This window comes from Camarhynchus parvulus, chromosome 2 (assembly GCF_901933205.1).
Source record: "Camarhynchus parvulus chromosome 2, STF_HiC, whole genome shotgun sequence".
NCBI lineage: Eukaryota > Metazoa > Chordata > Aves > Passeriformes > Thraupidae > Camarhynchus > Camarhynchus parvulus.
In genome coordinates this window covers 115,888,980-115,905,128 of record NC_044572.1, presented here as the reverse complement: position 1 = coordinate 115,905,128, position 16,149 = coordinate 115,888,980, and the positions used below count along the sequence as shown (strand labels likewise).

General features: G+C 39.8%; 1 protein-coding gene across 1 annotated transcript; it reads left to right on the top strand.

The window, feature by feature from the left end:
• Positions 1-598: 598 nt before the first annotated feature.
• On the top strand, positions 599-15,282 carry GGH (gamma-glutamyl hydrolase). The gene is made up of 9 exons (XM_030943951.1): positions 599-823; positions 1,603-1,717; positions 3,119-3,169; positions 6,303-6,387; positions 8,696-8,834; positions 9,675-9,781; positions 9,887-9,977; positions 11,197-11,334; positions 13,489-15,282. The coding sequence occupies exons 1-9, from the start codon at positions 694-696 to the stop codon at positions 13,608-13,610; spliced, it is 978 nt and encodes a 325-aa protein (XP_030799811.1). The 5' UTR covers positions 599-693; the 3' UTR covers positions 13,611-15,282.
• Positions 15,283-16,149: the final 867 nt, after the last annotated feature.

Here is a 16,149-nt window from a genome sequence, read left to right as displayed (position 1 = left end):
TTATTAAGTGGTAGCATGTTTGCATAACTCAGCAGTTACAGTGTTGAGTGCAGTTATTTTTTCCTGAACTGTTAATTTTTTTTTTTAATGTTTACATATTATATAGGAGGTGGGAACTCTTAATTGCCATTGCTGCTAATAAGAAGGACACTCTATAATTGGAACATTTACATAATGAGTAGTGAAGATACTGGTATGATGTGCGGTGGTGTTGCAGCTTTGAGCAGCAGCCAACAAAACAAAGATCCCTAAGTGCATTATTCTGTATAAACATTGGGAGTGCCTCTAAAAAAAATAAAGTTCCTGTTAAACGGTACAAATATAATTGACTACTGACTGTAAGTACGATGTAATGCACAATTTTTAATGTTTTTTCTCTGTATTAACATCTGCATTAATTAATAAACCCTTTCTGGTTGAACCAGCCTCGTCTGTCACGAATATGAGCAGAGCAGGAGGCGGCCGCCGGTGCTGCCTGCGGCGGGGCTGGGCCCGCGGGCCGGGACTGCATTTCCCAGCGAGCCGCGCAGGGCGGGCCGGCGGCTGCGTGCGCAGGGCGGGCACCCAGCCCAGCCCAGCCCAGCCGAGCCCAGCCCAGGCGGCAGCCGTGCCCGGAGGCGAGCAGTGCTGTGCCGTGCTCCGAGCCGAGCCGTGCCGTGCCGGGAGCCGTTGGCCGTGCCCGCAGCCGTGGCCATGGGGCGCCCGGCAGGGCTCGGTGGCGCCGCGGCCGCCGCGCTCCTCCTGGCGCTGCTGCGCTGCGGCTCCGCCGCCTCCGTGGCGCGGCGCGACCGCCCGGCGGGGCGCAATGACAGACCCATCATCGGTAAGGGGCCGAGGGGCCGCGCACCTGCCTGGGCCGAGAGGGGAGCGTCCCACGGAGCCGAGGCTTGGCTAGAGCTGGTGTAAGCAGCGTTACGCTGTTTCTGTAGAAGTCAGGCTTGCCTGAGTTACAGTGCTGAGCAGTCATAGCAGGGAAGCCGAGTCTTAGTCAGGTAATTGTGTTTGTGTGGTACCTTGTGACGGGGTGCCGTAATTGATGCCCCGTTGTCTCGGTGCCTGCAGCTCCTCTGGGCAGTGAATGTATCGCTGCTAGCTGGCATATAGGAAATGGGAGCTTAATTAATTAATAGGAGCACGGTCTTAGGAGGAGCGGCTGAGAACCTGGCGTGGTTTGGGCAGCAGAAGAGAAGGCTCTGGTGCGACCTTATCGGTCTTTACCATTGCTTGAAGGGAGGCTGAAGCCAGGTGGGGGACAGGCTCTTCTCTACAACTAGCAATAGGACAAGAGGACAGACTAAAGCTACCTAGGGGAGGTTTAGGTTAGACATTAGGAAGAATTTCCTCACAGAAGGGGTGATTACATACTGTAATGGACTGCTCAGGGAGGTGGTGGAGTCACTGTCCTTGGAGGCGTTTAAGGAAAAACTGGGCATGGCACTTGTTTCATGGTCTGGTTGACACGGTGGTGTTCATTTGTAGGTTGGATTTGATGATCTCAGAGGTCTTTTCCAAGCTAATTGATTCAGTGATTTTGTGACTTTTCTTTCATTGTGTAGCATTTGCCATGTGTATGGTGCTAATTTTCTTCCTTGGACCCTTCAGGGATATTGTCACAGGAATGTCACTTCGATGAGTACCAGCAATTTGGAAGATCTTATATTGCGGCTTCGTATGTGAAATTTGTGGAATCTGCTGGTGCTCGAGCTGTGCCTATAAGGTACATTTTTTAAATCCTTATGAGTGGATAATAATTGCATTATTATTATGATGAATTGTATGTATGGTTTTAGAGGCACAGAAAGTACTTCTGCTGCTTTTCTGAGTGTTTATTGCTCCTCAAAGACGATTTGAAGATGCCACAATTCTCAGAGTTCCAGAAATCAGAATAAAAGCAGAGTGGAACATATACTTTTTAGTACTTCTGCTTAGGTTGCTACTCTCTCTTTGAAAAGTTCTAAATTTTTTTTTAGTAGAATTGCCTTCTGTAGTTTCCATGCATGGTTTTTGAAGTTACCTATATTCAGTGTACAATGCAGTGCTCCACAAACACACATAAATACCTAGATACATAGATCTTGATATCTTTTTTTTTTTCATATTTTATAGCCCTGGAATTCAGGGAATGAAGGAAGGCTATCAGTACTCCTTTCAGAAAACAAAGTCCAGTTCTATTCAAACTATGGGTCACTATCTTTTTGTATTTTGGTTGTTTGGTGGAAAATTAGCAGAGTAAGTAACAGCTTGTACTGTACTTCATACCAATGCTGAGCTAAAACATTAAATGCATTGAAACCAGATGGTAAAATTATAAATTTCCATACTTAAAAACAGTACTAATACAGCTGCAGAAAAACAAAATAGCATGTATCTACACAGTCCAATAAGAGCACCACTGAAGTGCCTGAATTAGAAGCCAGCATTCCTCATGTAGCTGCTGGAGCTTTCAGAATGTTTGCTGACCAGAAGTTTCACCACTGAGTGGATGCTTCTAATTCTGGCGATTAAGTTACTTGCAGCAAAGCTGAATACTTTCACTTACACCCAACTTATCACACCTCTGCAGAAGTGTGGCCATCTGTGCTGGTTTTGGCTGGGGTAGAGTTAATTTTCTTCACAGTAGCTGGTGTGGGGGTGTGTTTTGGATTTGTGCTGAACACAGTTGATAATATAGAGGTGTTTTTGTTATCGCTGAGCAGGGCTTACCACAGAGCCAAGGCCTTTTCTGCTTTTCGTGCTGCCACGCTGGCAGGGAGGCTGGGGGTGCATGGGCGTGACCCACTGTTTGCAGCTCTGCCCTTCTTGGGAATCACTTGGAAACCGGAGTTGCCGGTCTGCAGGAAATAATAACCGTGCCGTTCGTGTAAATAGTACATTTTTCAGGTGTCTTGCAGAAGGGTCTCAGAGTACCTCATCAGGAATTCTACCTGACTGGGCCATATTTTCAATTTTGTGGATTGATCTGTTTTAAGTGAAATGTTTCATTTGATTTGTGTCCATTTTACTCTGTTTAAAGCATGCCTTCTGTGTATTTTCTGTCAGACATTTCTGTTCTACAGAGATTATATTTTCGTGGTCAAATATGTAGTATGCATTCTATAATTATTTTTTGTTGTTTCAGATTAAATCTTACAGATGAAGAATATGATAAACTCTTCCACTCTATTAATGGGTAAGTCTTGAGCACTGGTTTTCTGTTGAAAGGCATGATGGTTCTGTTTTTGAGCTCTGCTGTGTTCTCAAGAACATTGTCTTCTTACTCTCTTGAGAGGTTGTGCTGGGCGCTGCAGACATGAAAACATATTCTAAGACACAGAATGCATTATTTCATCCAGTACTGGTGTGCTGCCTTTCCTTCCTTGAGGAACACGTCAGATATCTGCAACAGTGCCAAGGCTCATCTTGGCATTCCCTCATGCTTGTCTGCAGACAGGGAGAAGTGGTATTATAGTATGAGCAATTTTGCAAGTGAGATACTCAACTTCCTCTTTGGTAATGTTTCTGTCTTCCTCATTTTACCTGTCACCTTCATTTTGATGGTTAATAGCACTTGCTTAGTATTTCACCCCTGTTTCTACCCTTTCTTTCCTCTTTCAGTCCTTTTCATATCTCCTGTATTATAAAAGTTTCTGATTTCCAGTATCTTCTACTCTTTTCTCCATGTGTGCCCTCTTTTCTGCTGCTTGAAAGGTCTGTCTTGCCTGTTGTGATTCTGTGTCTTAGGTCTTTGTTAGAAAACCTTCCCGGTTTTCACAGGATCTGTGGAAACTGGCCACCCCTCTGTTCTTCCTTTTAAAATGTGGGATAATGTGATCTTGCCTAACAAATTTTATTGTGGACTAAACAAAGTCAAAACCTTTTATGTTTTTTTAGCCTTGTGCTGAAAGTGCACTTCAGAAGAGCGACATCAGCTGATGCTACACTTCACAGCCATGATGGTGTGTGAGGCCAAAGCATGTGATTGGGCTGCTTGTAGTCATGAGATGAGCATCTTAAACCATGAATACATTTGTTAAGCTTATGCATATAACTAGAATGTTAATCAGCATGAATAGACCTTGCAGATTTAGACCTTTGGCTGTCTGGGAAGTGCATTGTCCTCCTACATCAACATGCCCTGGACACTAAGACTTGGGTTTTTGCAGTCTTGTGCTATAAGCGAGTGTAAGACAGTGATGCTTTTGTCTGCTGTGTTCTCTTGGGGGCAAAATGAATCATTTCCTCCCTTTCTCATGGCTACCAGCTTCACTTTGGTTGCCAAAAGGGCTTTCCACCCATGGGGTCTCTCATTGTTTCTACCTCACCACCTATATCAATGCAGAAGAAAGTGTTTGGAAAGCAGATCCACTTTCTTTATCCTTCAGTCAGAAGTCAATTGAGTTTGTGTCATGTAGGTGAGTGAGGATGGTCTATATTTCCTTCTGTGGCCCTCCACTGTCACCTGTTGGCTTCCATGTTGAAACTGTGTGTAAATAACAAAAAGGAGCTCTGGAGGAAATTACTTATATTCTGTGGAAATTCAGAATAAGGAGGAGATACATTGATCTTTCACATTGTTGTTTGAAGTTGGAAATTATTTACTATTAAATGCTACCTTCTTAAAATCATGACACATACTATATTAAAGACATAATTTTATTAATGTACTCCTGAGGTAGGAATTGAAATGCCCAGTGGAAATCAGCTCTAACGAGGCAGTGATACTGGAATACACGTAGTTGCATTTCAATCTGCTTATGACAATGTTGAGCCATTATCATTGCTACTTAATGGGTTATTTCCTTTTTGCATTAGCAAAAATGACAATCAGTTTTACTAATTAGTATAGTCCAGGTTTTGGTTTGAACAGGTGGAGGGAATTTCCTACCACTTCCAGATAAAGATCACCTTATTTGTCTAAATAGATCTCTGAAGAAGCCTATAATCTGGCCTGTTTTAGAAATACCTTCAGCTGTGTTAATTTTCAGTGTTGACACTGGGAAGTAAAGTTTTTTGTATTTTTGTGACTACTACTTTTCCACCAAATCCTTGATGGCTTTTACATGAACCTGTCCATTATTCACTTGCAAAAAAAAAACAAACAACCCAGTCACAAGGATTTAAATGCATATTTGCTCTGCAAATGCTTGGGATCATTTGAGATGTTATTTGTTTCTAACTGCTTGTTAGTATCTCACTGATTCAGATTGCCATTTTCAGAGCACAGACATGTAGAGAAAATCCTACATCTGTTTCAGTAAAAAATCAACAATTAATGGATATGACCTGAGTAAATCCAATTGAGGTCCTGCAGCAGTGGATTAAGGAATGCTCACACATCCAGTTTTGTTGGTTCTACAGGCACTGTTCCAGTTACAGCCAGGAGAGGCTTCCTTTATTTCATGTTACTGTTTCTGATGGCATTTGATTATTTTCCACGTCATCATGTGTCCATGTGAATTCTCTGCTAGCCTGTGCTGAAAGTTTTTCTTCTCTGGTGTTTTTTTGGGTTTGGGGAGCCACACAGGGAATTGCCATTCCTGATTATATTTTATGGTGGAAAAAGCTTGTGCACTTTTTTTATGAAATTGTCCCTGAGATTGTCTTCCTTATCTGTGTGGGATCCTGTGTGACCAAAGGTTATGGTCAAATGTACTTTTCTTCCTTTTTGATAGGAACTTTTTGATCTTTGTTGTCTCCAATAAGAAAGTCACTATGCCAGGGCCACAATTCTATTTTTCTGAAACTGGACAGAATGAATTGAGATTTGGGCTGGAATTTTAAAGTGGTAGTGACAGCCAGCTGAGTCAGGATAGGAAATGACAGTCATGGCTTGCAACCCTTTTGTATACCAGCTGAAATCTGTGTGTTTTATGTGTTTTCTGTTTACTTTCTTCTTCCATATGTTGTATTAGGTTTGATCTATACTTTGTAATACAGTAACCATTCTTCAGTGGAAGAACACTAAGAACACTATGATTAAGTAAAAGACTGAAACACCTAAATTTGGCTGTCTGCCTGTGCACTAGCCATCCAAACTCACATAATTAATGGAATGCTAATCAGTGCAGCCAGTGGAGCTGACAGGCTGTTCAATCTACCCACCACTCAAGTGTCTGCTCTGGAAAATCTATTTGAATCTCTAGTGACTCTCCTGACTAGATCCCTGCTGTCCATAATGGGAGCTTAGATCCCTGTCTGTAGATTTCTGGAACCTAGACCTAAATAGTACCCTTAAAACTGCTACCAGACATTTCTCTGTGTACATTGTCCAAGTTTTGGGTTGATCACTGTTGCTAATCATATTCTTTGATGTTGCTTTTCAGGATACTTCTTCCAGGAGGTGGTGTGGATCTTAGGACTTCAGAGTATTCAAGGGTTGCTAAGATGTTTTACCACAAGGCCTTGGAGGTAATTACTAAGGAGCAGTTGGTTCTTGTTATTATCACTGTTCAGAGATCAAAATGACAGGTTCATATTATTCACAGTTTTGCAGTGTTATTCAGTGGGTTAACTGTAGGCCTGAAAATAGGTAGCTTATTTCTTGCTTCTGCATAAAACTTCTGAATACCTTAAGATTCAGACTTGTGACACCCACTCCTGTTTTATGTTGTGTTATGGTCTTAAACTCCTAAGTTCTTCTGGTGAGAATGGTATTGTTTGTTCATTGTACCTGAGGCTTTATGACTCTGTGTGAACTTGGCTATGAGGATTTGCTCTTCCGCCTTTGCTGCTGACTTTCCACCAGCAGGCAAGGAAAGTGCAGGCAGTGGCATTCACAGGACCAGTCAGCTGCTGTAATTGAGCTCCCTTTACCCTTCAGTCCCTGTGGCACTAAGGTTTTCGTTCTTTTGTCTGTCTTTATTTGTGGTGAGTCTTGCAAAGACTGTCTCAGTTTTATGTGAGATGATTTCATTTGCCTTTCTGGAACTGTTCACTGTGTAAACTGCAGCCTGTGCCTTGGTATGCAGCACTGGGGCAAGGGTTTCTTGTGGTTTGTTGGACAGTTAGGAAATTATGTTGACATTTCACAATGATGAACTGAATTGCCTGTGTCACTTTATGATCAGAGAGACAGGTTTATTAGCTGATATATGTACTATTAGTGACTGAGAGGCAGAAAATATTATTCAGTTCATCCTAGGTAACCCTTTATAACAAAGGATGGTTTTTCCTTGCTGTTTGTGACAATTTTGTGGTTTGATATTCATCTTTCAAATCTTAATTACTATAAAATATTTCTGGTTTCACTTATTTATGATAAGCTACAATAGTCAAGAGTATCTTTGCAATTACAGAATGACTGAATTTTATCTTTTTCTAAAACATGAGGGGTCTTTTTCATCTGCAAATGTTCACAATGAAAAGTTACTTTGATCTGGCTCTGCTTTAATATTAATAGAGGATGTGAAATGCTAATCCCCATTCAAGTCCATAGAATTTTACTACTTAGGCAAAAATCTAAATTAAATACTGTTTTTTGGCTCTTAAATTAGTTTTTAAAATGTGATGTCTTGAGTGTTGTTTAATACATGCTTAGCTTCCAGGCCCTACTTCATTTAAAAAAAATAAGGGGGGGGGGAGCACAAAATCTTTGTTTCAGTTGCAATGGGTTTTAAACTGTAGTTTATTTTTTACCTTCAGTAGTTTTAGTCCTCACTTGTGACTCCACTGTCTGTCTTTCATGTAAGTTCTGTGTCTCATTATACATTAAGGGTGGTCATGAAGACTATGCAGCCCTATCAGCCTTCTTTCTGTACATCTTCCTTGCTTTGCTGTGAGAAGAAGTAGCTCTGTGAGCTTTTATTACCATACTGTCAGTAATGCAGTAGGGGAGCATTATTATTCTGGGCCTGTCATTTTGGCTTTCTCAAAAATGGCTTTGAGCAGCAGCTCTTCAGGGGTGGCGAGTGTGTTGTGGTATGCATAACTTAAAAATGTTTAGAAACAAGTTAAGAAGAAGTAGTCAGATTTCACAAAAACAGGAGTTCTGGAACATCCCAGTCTCCAACATATGCTTACTATCAGATGTAAACCATTTAAAAATGCAGATGTCCACTGTAAGTATGCACTATGCTTAATTAGGTCACAAGAAACTAGTTGTGTTCTTGGTTTTTTGCTTTCTTTTTCTCCTTTTTGCCTTTTTTCATATTGTTTTCACACTGACGTGCCAATTTTTATTCTTTTGAAATTGATTGCCACTTTTTAATGTTGTTTAAATGTACCTTTTGTCTTTTTGGAACACGGGTCTAAACCTGCTAGCTAAACAATCCTATAGGTATGTCATATAAGACCAGAGCTATGCTAGTAGTAGGATTCATGGTTTTTTAATAGTTGGTAGGTACAGACATTGCAAAGGTCCCTTGCTGTGTGATCATAGTGTGCTTTGTAGAAAAGTTTGAATTGTAATGAGCACACTTTCCCTCAAAATGGCGACAGACTCTTCTGTGTCCCTTCTAATAATTGGTTTTTTTTTAGAGAAATGTTGCCATTTTGTGGTTTCTGTTTAGGTTGCTCTCAAAATGACTTGTAGAACAGAACAGTCAGATCAGTATCCACATTAGGCTTAGTCTGCTGCTTCAAAACTCGTATATATCCTTTAGCCTTCATATATTCTCACCTACACAAAAGCAAGTAAAAACAGTAGGAGGTTCTTGTCAGTCTCTTTTCTGTAGATTTTCATTACTGTTTCCTTATGTTGTTGCTTTTTTTTTTGTAGGCTAACGATAAAGGTGATTATTTCCCAATCTGGGGAACATGTCTTGGACACGAAGAGCTTACATATCTCACAAGTGGTGAAATTTTACTTGTTCACACCAAGACAAATGGTTTTTCACTTCCTCTGAACTTTACCTCAGGTGAAAAATTCATTACATCTCATGTCTGAGTTTTGGTAAGAGGTGTTGTGTTTTGTTCATGATGAATGTTATGGGTGAATGTTTGTGAGGTTCCTGCTGATTACCTTCTGTTAAATTCTGTGTTATTAAGTTGCATTGACTGTTTTTGTAAAGTCAGTGCAGCTGTCACTTCTTAAGCAGAGGAATGAGCGCAAGCCATTTGAAACCAACAGCAGTCAGCAAAAACTAAAGTTGTGGCTCTTTGAGTCATTTGAAAGTTCAGACCTACAAAATAATATCTACTTTTTGTTACCAAGTTCACAAAATTCACAGATTCAAAACCTATTAAGCTTGGGGAGCAGGTGATTTAAAATTTTTGAGATCACATCTTTCCTCATGATGAATAGTAGCATTACTGTGCCATTTGAACAGTATTGAAATCACAGAGATCCCTTGAGATTGAGCTGTGGCACTTGGCAGCACTGCTAAAGTGTGGCCTCTGTTGATACTTTATCCTTTGTGAGTAATTAAAAAAAATATAGCATTCAAAAATTCTGTCACTTGTGCTCATTGTGAGTGGAAAGGCTGTTGAAATGAGTGTCAAAAATGGTGCTTATTTTTTTCTCTCTCTTAGTGAGAACTTTGGATCCTCTCTGGGTCAAGACCGGTAGACAGTGATAACAGCACATTGGAAATCTGTTGTAGTTATTTCACTGATATTTGTTGCAGGATATTCTACAATAAGAAAGATTTACTGCCAAAAAAGTTTAATACAGTATTTTATTAATTGTGTTATGTCAGTGTAAGTCCATCTGAGGCCAGCTTTGGTAATGGAAAATACTTTTTTTGTCTTTGTAATAGCTGCAAAAGACAGTAGAATGTTCAGGAATTTCCCTGATGATGTGTTATACGCACTTGCTACTGAGCCATTGACATCAAACTTTCATGTATGGAGCCTCTCCATGGAGGTATTTGATCTTTTTATTTCCTGCATGCAAACTGTTTTTTTTGTTAACACTAGAAATAAATAAGCAAATAACACTTTTTCCCTCTTCCCCCTCTCCCTGTCACAGAATTTCACCAATAATGAAAAGCTTCGTAATTTCTATAAAGTTCTGACCACTAACACTGATGATGAAGTGGAATTTATATCTACCATGGAAGGTAAGGAAATTCATTTCCTTTGGAAACTATGACTGTAGCAACCTTGTTCTTTAGGGCTGTGTTGGCATGGATGTGAATTGGTATTGCAAGTTGTTCAAATAGCAGGGTGAGCGTCAGCCCTGTCAGCGCTCTGGCTGTGAGGAGCATTTCTGTTTGCAGGGATATTTTATCTTTTGAGTACTAAGAGCCTTACTACTCCTCCCACCCACCATTCCCCTTCCAGATATGCTGTTACACGTTAGCACTGGCATATTTGAGTGCTGTGCTGTGAGCTGCACAGCTCTTGTGCTGCAGTAGTTGAATCCCTGCACAGTGCCTCTGTCAAGCTGTGCCTGCCAGCTGCCTGCTTAGGCTGGCGTTTCCCTGGTGCTCCTTGTTTGCTGTATGGGAAAAGCACTGCAGGCTGCTGAGGGAGCAGCAAATATCCCTCATTACCTTAGCAACAATGCTGGTAATTGTCATCCTCCAAAAGCCTTTTGCATGACTTGTTTTGTCTGTTTTGCACTGGGCTTGCTCAGCTCAGGAAACAAGTTAGCTCTTCAGGGAGTGTTTTATCTTCATGAGTGCGCCACTAGCAGCCCTGTCGTAGGACCCAGCTGTCACCAATGGGATTTTTCTGTGTGGCATCCTGGCTGGCCTCCAAAAGAGAAGAATAGCTCTTTGATCAGCAAACCTGATTAGGCTAATGACAGGCATCACCGTGCCTGCAAGCAGTTTATCACAGAGCAGCCATCAGCTGCTGCACCGCTATTCCCTGGAAGAGAGCTAAGGATTGACTCCCCCAAAATGTATCAGGCCTGGGAGCTGCCCTGGATTGACTGGGCCTTCAAGGAGATATGAGGACTTGGATCTTTCCTATGGAACTGGCATTCTGTATGGCTGGGAATGCTGTGTGATGCTGGCAAGAAGATGGGAAGCTTTGAGAGTGATATACTTCAAACATTATTTTTTAGGGTGTATATACGTTAATTATGAAATGAATAATCAAAAAAATCATGTACAAATATTTTCTTATGTGGAATGAGACCCTTCTTTTACAGTATATTTTTCCTTAGTTCTACTATGACTTTAACAGTGTTTCATCTTGCTGTTTAAGCTTTTGTGAAACTGTTAATAAGTGAAGTGTATTTGTAGCTTATCCTCTAAGTTTACTTTGCAGTAAGATTAATTACATTATTCTTAAGGCACGCACCTTTACACACTTTGTGTTTTGTTGTAGCATACAAATATCCAATTTATGGCATGCAATGGCATCCAGAGAAAAACCCTTTTGAGTGGAAGGATTCTCCAGGCATTCCACATTCTCCATCTGCTGTAAGAGCAGCATATTATATGGCTGATTTCTTTGTTAATGAAGGTAAAAAGTTTATTATCTATAAATGTGGGGGGTGAGAGTGAAGCATTACTCAAAAACTTTGAAGACACTGACTTCTTTTTCAGCTGTCAAAGTTCAGTACCTCGTAGTGCTTTCTAAGAAGATTATTCTGCAAGCTTTATAGGCTTATAAAACACCAAAGGATACTAGAAATAGAATGGCTTAGTGAAAGTAACATCAAAAGGCCAAACATTCCACAAACTCCCTTCACCAGGCTGGCTCTAAAGCATTGTTCTATGACTTTCTACCATTTCAAAATATCCCTGTAACATTTTGGCCTCTCTTGCACAAAGACAATAAAACAAAAAAAGTACTCCATTCATAATTCCATGGGCTTCTTCAGTTCCAAACTACCTTGCAGTCATTCAATGTGTTCTCAGTTTTTCTTACAAAATGCATACAGCAGGACTATAAATAGGGCTTGGGCAGTATGGATGTGTCAGAGGGGTGCAGTATGTGCTCTACAGTTGTGTTCTATAGACATCACAAGGAGTTTTTGAATTTTACAGAGCTGCTAATTTATTTTTTGGTTTATACTCTAAGAATCTGGACGTAACTAATGCACAATATTTTGATAGTTTATGACACTTCCCATCTGTTTGTTATAAATAAGCAGGATATAAATAGAGGAGTGTTTGAAGGAATCAAACTTTATTCCTTAATATATCCCTACTAAATCATTCTGCTGGACTATTTTATGAAATTGTCTTACCTCCTTGATGAGGACTATGAAGAACATAATAATTAAGCTGGTTGAGTTTGGTCTCTAGACTTAGTCTCAAATCAAAAGAGTCGATTTAATGAAGAAACTAGATAGTGATGTAAAAAAATGCAATTTGTGCTGACCTGGTCAGTGAGAGTGTAGAAATAAAATTTGCATTTCATACAAATTCAAGGTGCTTTTTAAAATAAATAGTCCTATTCCTCTTTGTGAAAATGTAGCAAAACCATTTTCATAGGGAGCTTAGGGCCAGACAGAATTGGGCCTCTGAGCAGCCTGGTCTAGTGGAATGTGTCCCTGCCCATGGCAGGGGGATTGGAACAAGATGATCTTTAAGGTTCCTTCCAACCCAGGCCATTTTATGAGATGGCAGACTATGATAAAAACAAGGAGGGAAACAGGAGAAAATACAGTATAAGTCTGGTTTTAATTTTGTAGTCTAATACTAGAATGCAGTGTGTTCTCTGGCTTCGTTTGCTACTTTCTCAAGTGTCTGTCTGCAGACTGTACTCCCAATAGAAGTAAGCTTGCTCAGGCCATTATCCAAGTTAAGTGGAGCACAACAAATGCCAGCTCTGCCTGTAAATCCAGTTGAGGCACACTGCCTGTGAGTTCTGTTACACAGGTAGGTGTGCACATCCAAGGAGCTTGTGAAGAGCGCCACACAGATGTGTCATTAGCTTTTGGATCTACTCACCTACAATTCCAGTAGAGCAAACTTTCTTCAGGCAGCGGTGTCCACCCCCATCTCTTCTACTAAATCCTGAATTACTCTTCGTGGGCTCCCCAGTGCCTCCCCCCTAGCTTTTGGGGAGCTACTGAAGCATTAGCTGCTCCTACTGAGTACTTCGTATCATAACTTTGCAATGAGTAATTGACATTTTTAGCTAATGTAAGGCAGAATATCGTCCCTAACTTTGAAAATAAACCACAAGATGAAAAATGTAAACTGTTTTCAGCCGGTAAAAATATACTCATGTGTGATCACTTAGGAACTAAGCCATTCTACTGAAATACCATTTTTATATCCATCCGTCATTAATTTTAACTTCTGTAGAGTTGCCAGCTTGATAAACCAGGTGAGAATTCAATTTTATTGTTCTCATCAGCACAGTCCATGCAGCTTTCAGTAGGCTGATAGTCTGATGCATTTCTTTTATAGTTAAAGGTTTTTCTGGTAGATACTGCCAGTATCTCATGGATAACTATTTTTTACAGTCTTGGCTTTAAATTCCCCCTCTCCAGTTATAAAATATGCTGTAACCAGCTTTCTGAAGCTGTATCTTCACAGTTCTTCATGTACAAGCTACTGTAATCCCATTTGTTGCTGTGCTACACAAAATAACTTACTTTGCCAAGATAAATATTGTTGAGAATAATATTAAAATGATCTGTACTTTTACAATGTTTTACAGCAAGGAAGAGCATGCACCATTTCTCCAGTGAAGAAGAGGAAGCAAAAGAATTGATCTATAATTATAATCCAGTTTATACAGGAAAATTTTCTGCATTTCAGCAAACCTATTTTTTTGATTGAGTATCTTGTCAAAGGTGCAGTGTTGTTATTTATAAATAGAATTATTTGCCAGCATTGTGTAATTAAGCTGATATAATGACAGAAAGCTAGAACAGTTTTCTTTCACAATGATTTATTCTGTGTATCTTCTGCACTATTGAAACATTAATATATAAATTTACATTCAATAACATAATAATCATCTTGGATCACACTTTAAGACAACCTACAGAAAAATGTATTTTCCTTCCAGGAAAGAGGACTTGACTATGCTTATAAACTTTGAAGTAATCACCTTTGGTACAAGAAAAAGCTTTCATATATTTTAAAATATGAGACTTATCTTTGTAAAATGTTGTGGACTATGATAGAAATCAACTCTTAGATACATTGTGTAGTAAAATCCTGTCCTTTTCAAATGATTTGACAAATGAGACTCTTGGATTTGTCATAGATAAGTGTATGCAGCCAAGTTCTTGACAGGGACTCCTTTGTCATTTCAAAAACTGACCAAAGTAGTAAGTAGTAAGTAAGATAGCAAACAGATTTTTTTGCCTAAGAAGTGCATTATGTCCCATTTGTGAAGCTTTCTCTTCTACATTGAGCATTATTTGAAGTCCTTATACCTTGTGAGGCGTTTGTATCACAAATATCACATAAAAATAAGTAAGTTTGGAGGGCATAGTTCAGTGCTGATTCCACTTCCAGTTCTTTTCAGTTCAGTTTTATACATCCTCCAAGAATTTGTCTTGGAGTAACTGGAGACTCCAGATATGAGATGCAGACACTTTGTATTTAAAAGAATGTAAACTTAATTTTTTCTCTAAGGTGTCTGACTTTTCCCATAGCTGGGTAGAATTTTCACTTGAAGTCAAGAGGTAGTTTGTTAGTAAACTATGTTTGTTAGTAAACAAGGTAGTTTCTTTCTGTCTTGTTTAATAGTTTTGTGCAGCTAGAACGTAAACAGCAGATGAATGTATGTGAGAAACCTGTTAAAGGTGATACAATGTGATAATAGCAGTTGCATGCAATACACCAACACTCTCTTCTCTCTGCTTTGCTCCAGACCTGGTGAAAGTTTTGTTCAGTGGTTTTGTGTGTTGTCCAAGAAGGAACTAAGATTAGACAATCAAATGTAATTCTCCTCTCCAGCATAGCTTCCAAACTCTTGTTTACATTAACAAGGATTTGGAGTTTATGAAGAATTCAGGTTTATAAACTTCAGCTCTGTTTTGTAGAACTTCATTCTCTCAGGTACCATATCTGAATAAGTCTGGTAAGTTTCTCAGGTTTTTCAAGTAAAACACTCTTTAACTTGTTCTTTATCATGAAACAACTGCATAACAGAATGTGAAATGCATCAGTTAGAAAAAAGCTATGACGAAACATTAACTGTAACTAGCAGAAAAATTCTAGGTAATTACAAGCTTAAAAATGAGATGTTTTTACATTTGTCATATCAGCCAACTTAGTTAATGGTTATCTTTTCTTGCAAGGCAAATGTCTGCAGTGGTAGTAATTAGTTCCTAAATGTGTAACTATAAAGAGTATTATGTGTAATATGATGAGAGAAGTTTATATATTATGAATTTATATAATGTGTCTTTCCTTTGTACGCTTTCTCTTGTAAAGCCTTATTTGATGATATGCATGATTTTCCATGATACATGGAATAAACTTTCTTTCAAGCAGACTTGTATTTTTGTCATCTTTTAGATACCACCGATGAAGCACTGATAACAGTGATTGTTTTCTTGTTTCCATTTGTGATGGTCATGAATCAGGAGGTTACAACCTGTATCTGCCTTCTGTGGTTGTGCAGCAAGTCAGGGTCAGGATGAGTGAGGTCCATGGCCCAGCACAGGCATGCCCAGAGCACAGGTACCCTTGCACAGGGCTTGAGCTTTAATGCACTTTAATGTTCTTGGCTGCTGAGACAGGGGCAGGAGCTTACAAGAAGGCTGCCCACAGATCATTCTCACAGAGCAGGCTCACCCAGGGGCAGTGTCAGACCTTGCTCAACACAGGCAGCCAATTCCCCACGAAAGTGGGAAGGAGCTGCATCACTCTCAGGGCTCTGAAAGCTGTAAGCAAAGAAATTTCTGTCTATTCCTTATAATACCCAATATCTTCCGTCATGTTCTGCAGCCAGAAACAAACTGCGGAAACCCAGAATTGTGTAGCAGTCACCTAAAAGCGAGTTTAAAACTTCGTTTTAAGGAAGCCCTCCCCTCTGCTCTGTTTTGTACAATAGGGTTTTTCATTGCACAGACAGAACTCCTAACACAGTTTTTAGAAATGCTAGAGAGAGAAGAAGAGCTTGTGACCATACTCAGCCTATTGAGCCTGGTGTATGAGCCTAACCAACTTGCTTGTTGCTGTGTGGGAAGAACATCCATTGATCAGCAAGGTAACCTTAATATATGTCTTGCAGACCATATTAAATAATCTCTAAGAAAAAAGTTTGAAATAGTTTCCTCCTTGGAGTATTCTGCTCTTCCCACTAGATGGCCTCCAAGAACCAGTATTTTCTGCTATTTTGTAATGGGGTGTGGTTGTG

Coding starts and splice junctions, on each gene's coding strand:
- GGH (XM_030943951.1), top strand. CDS start 694: ATGGGGCGCCCGGCAGGGCTCGGTGGCGCCGCGGCCGCCGCGCTCCTC. Junction 824..1,602: donor CAATGACAGACCCATCATCG/GTAAGGGGCCGA, acceptor TGGACCCTTCAG/GGATATTGTCACAGGAATGT. Junction 3,170..6,302: donor CTCTTCCACTCTATTAATGG/GTAAGTCTTGAG, acceptor GTTGCTTTTCAG/GATACTTCTTCCAGGAGGTG.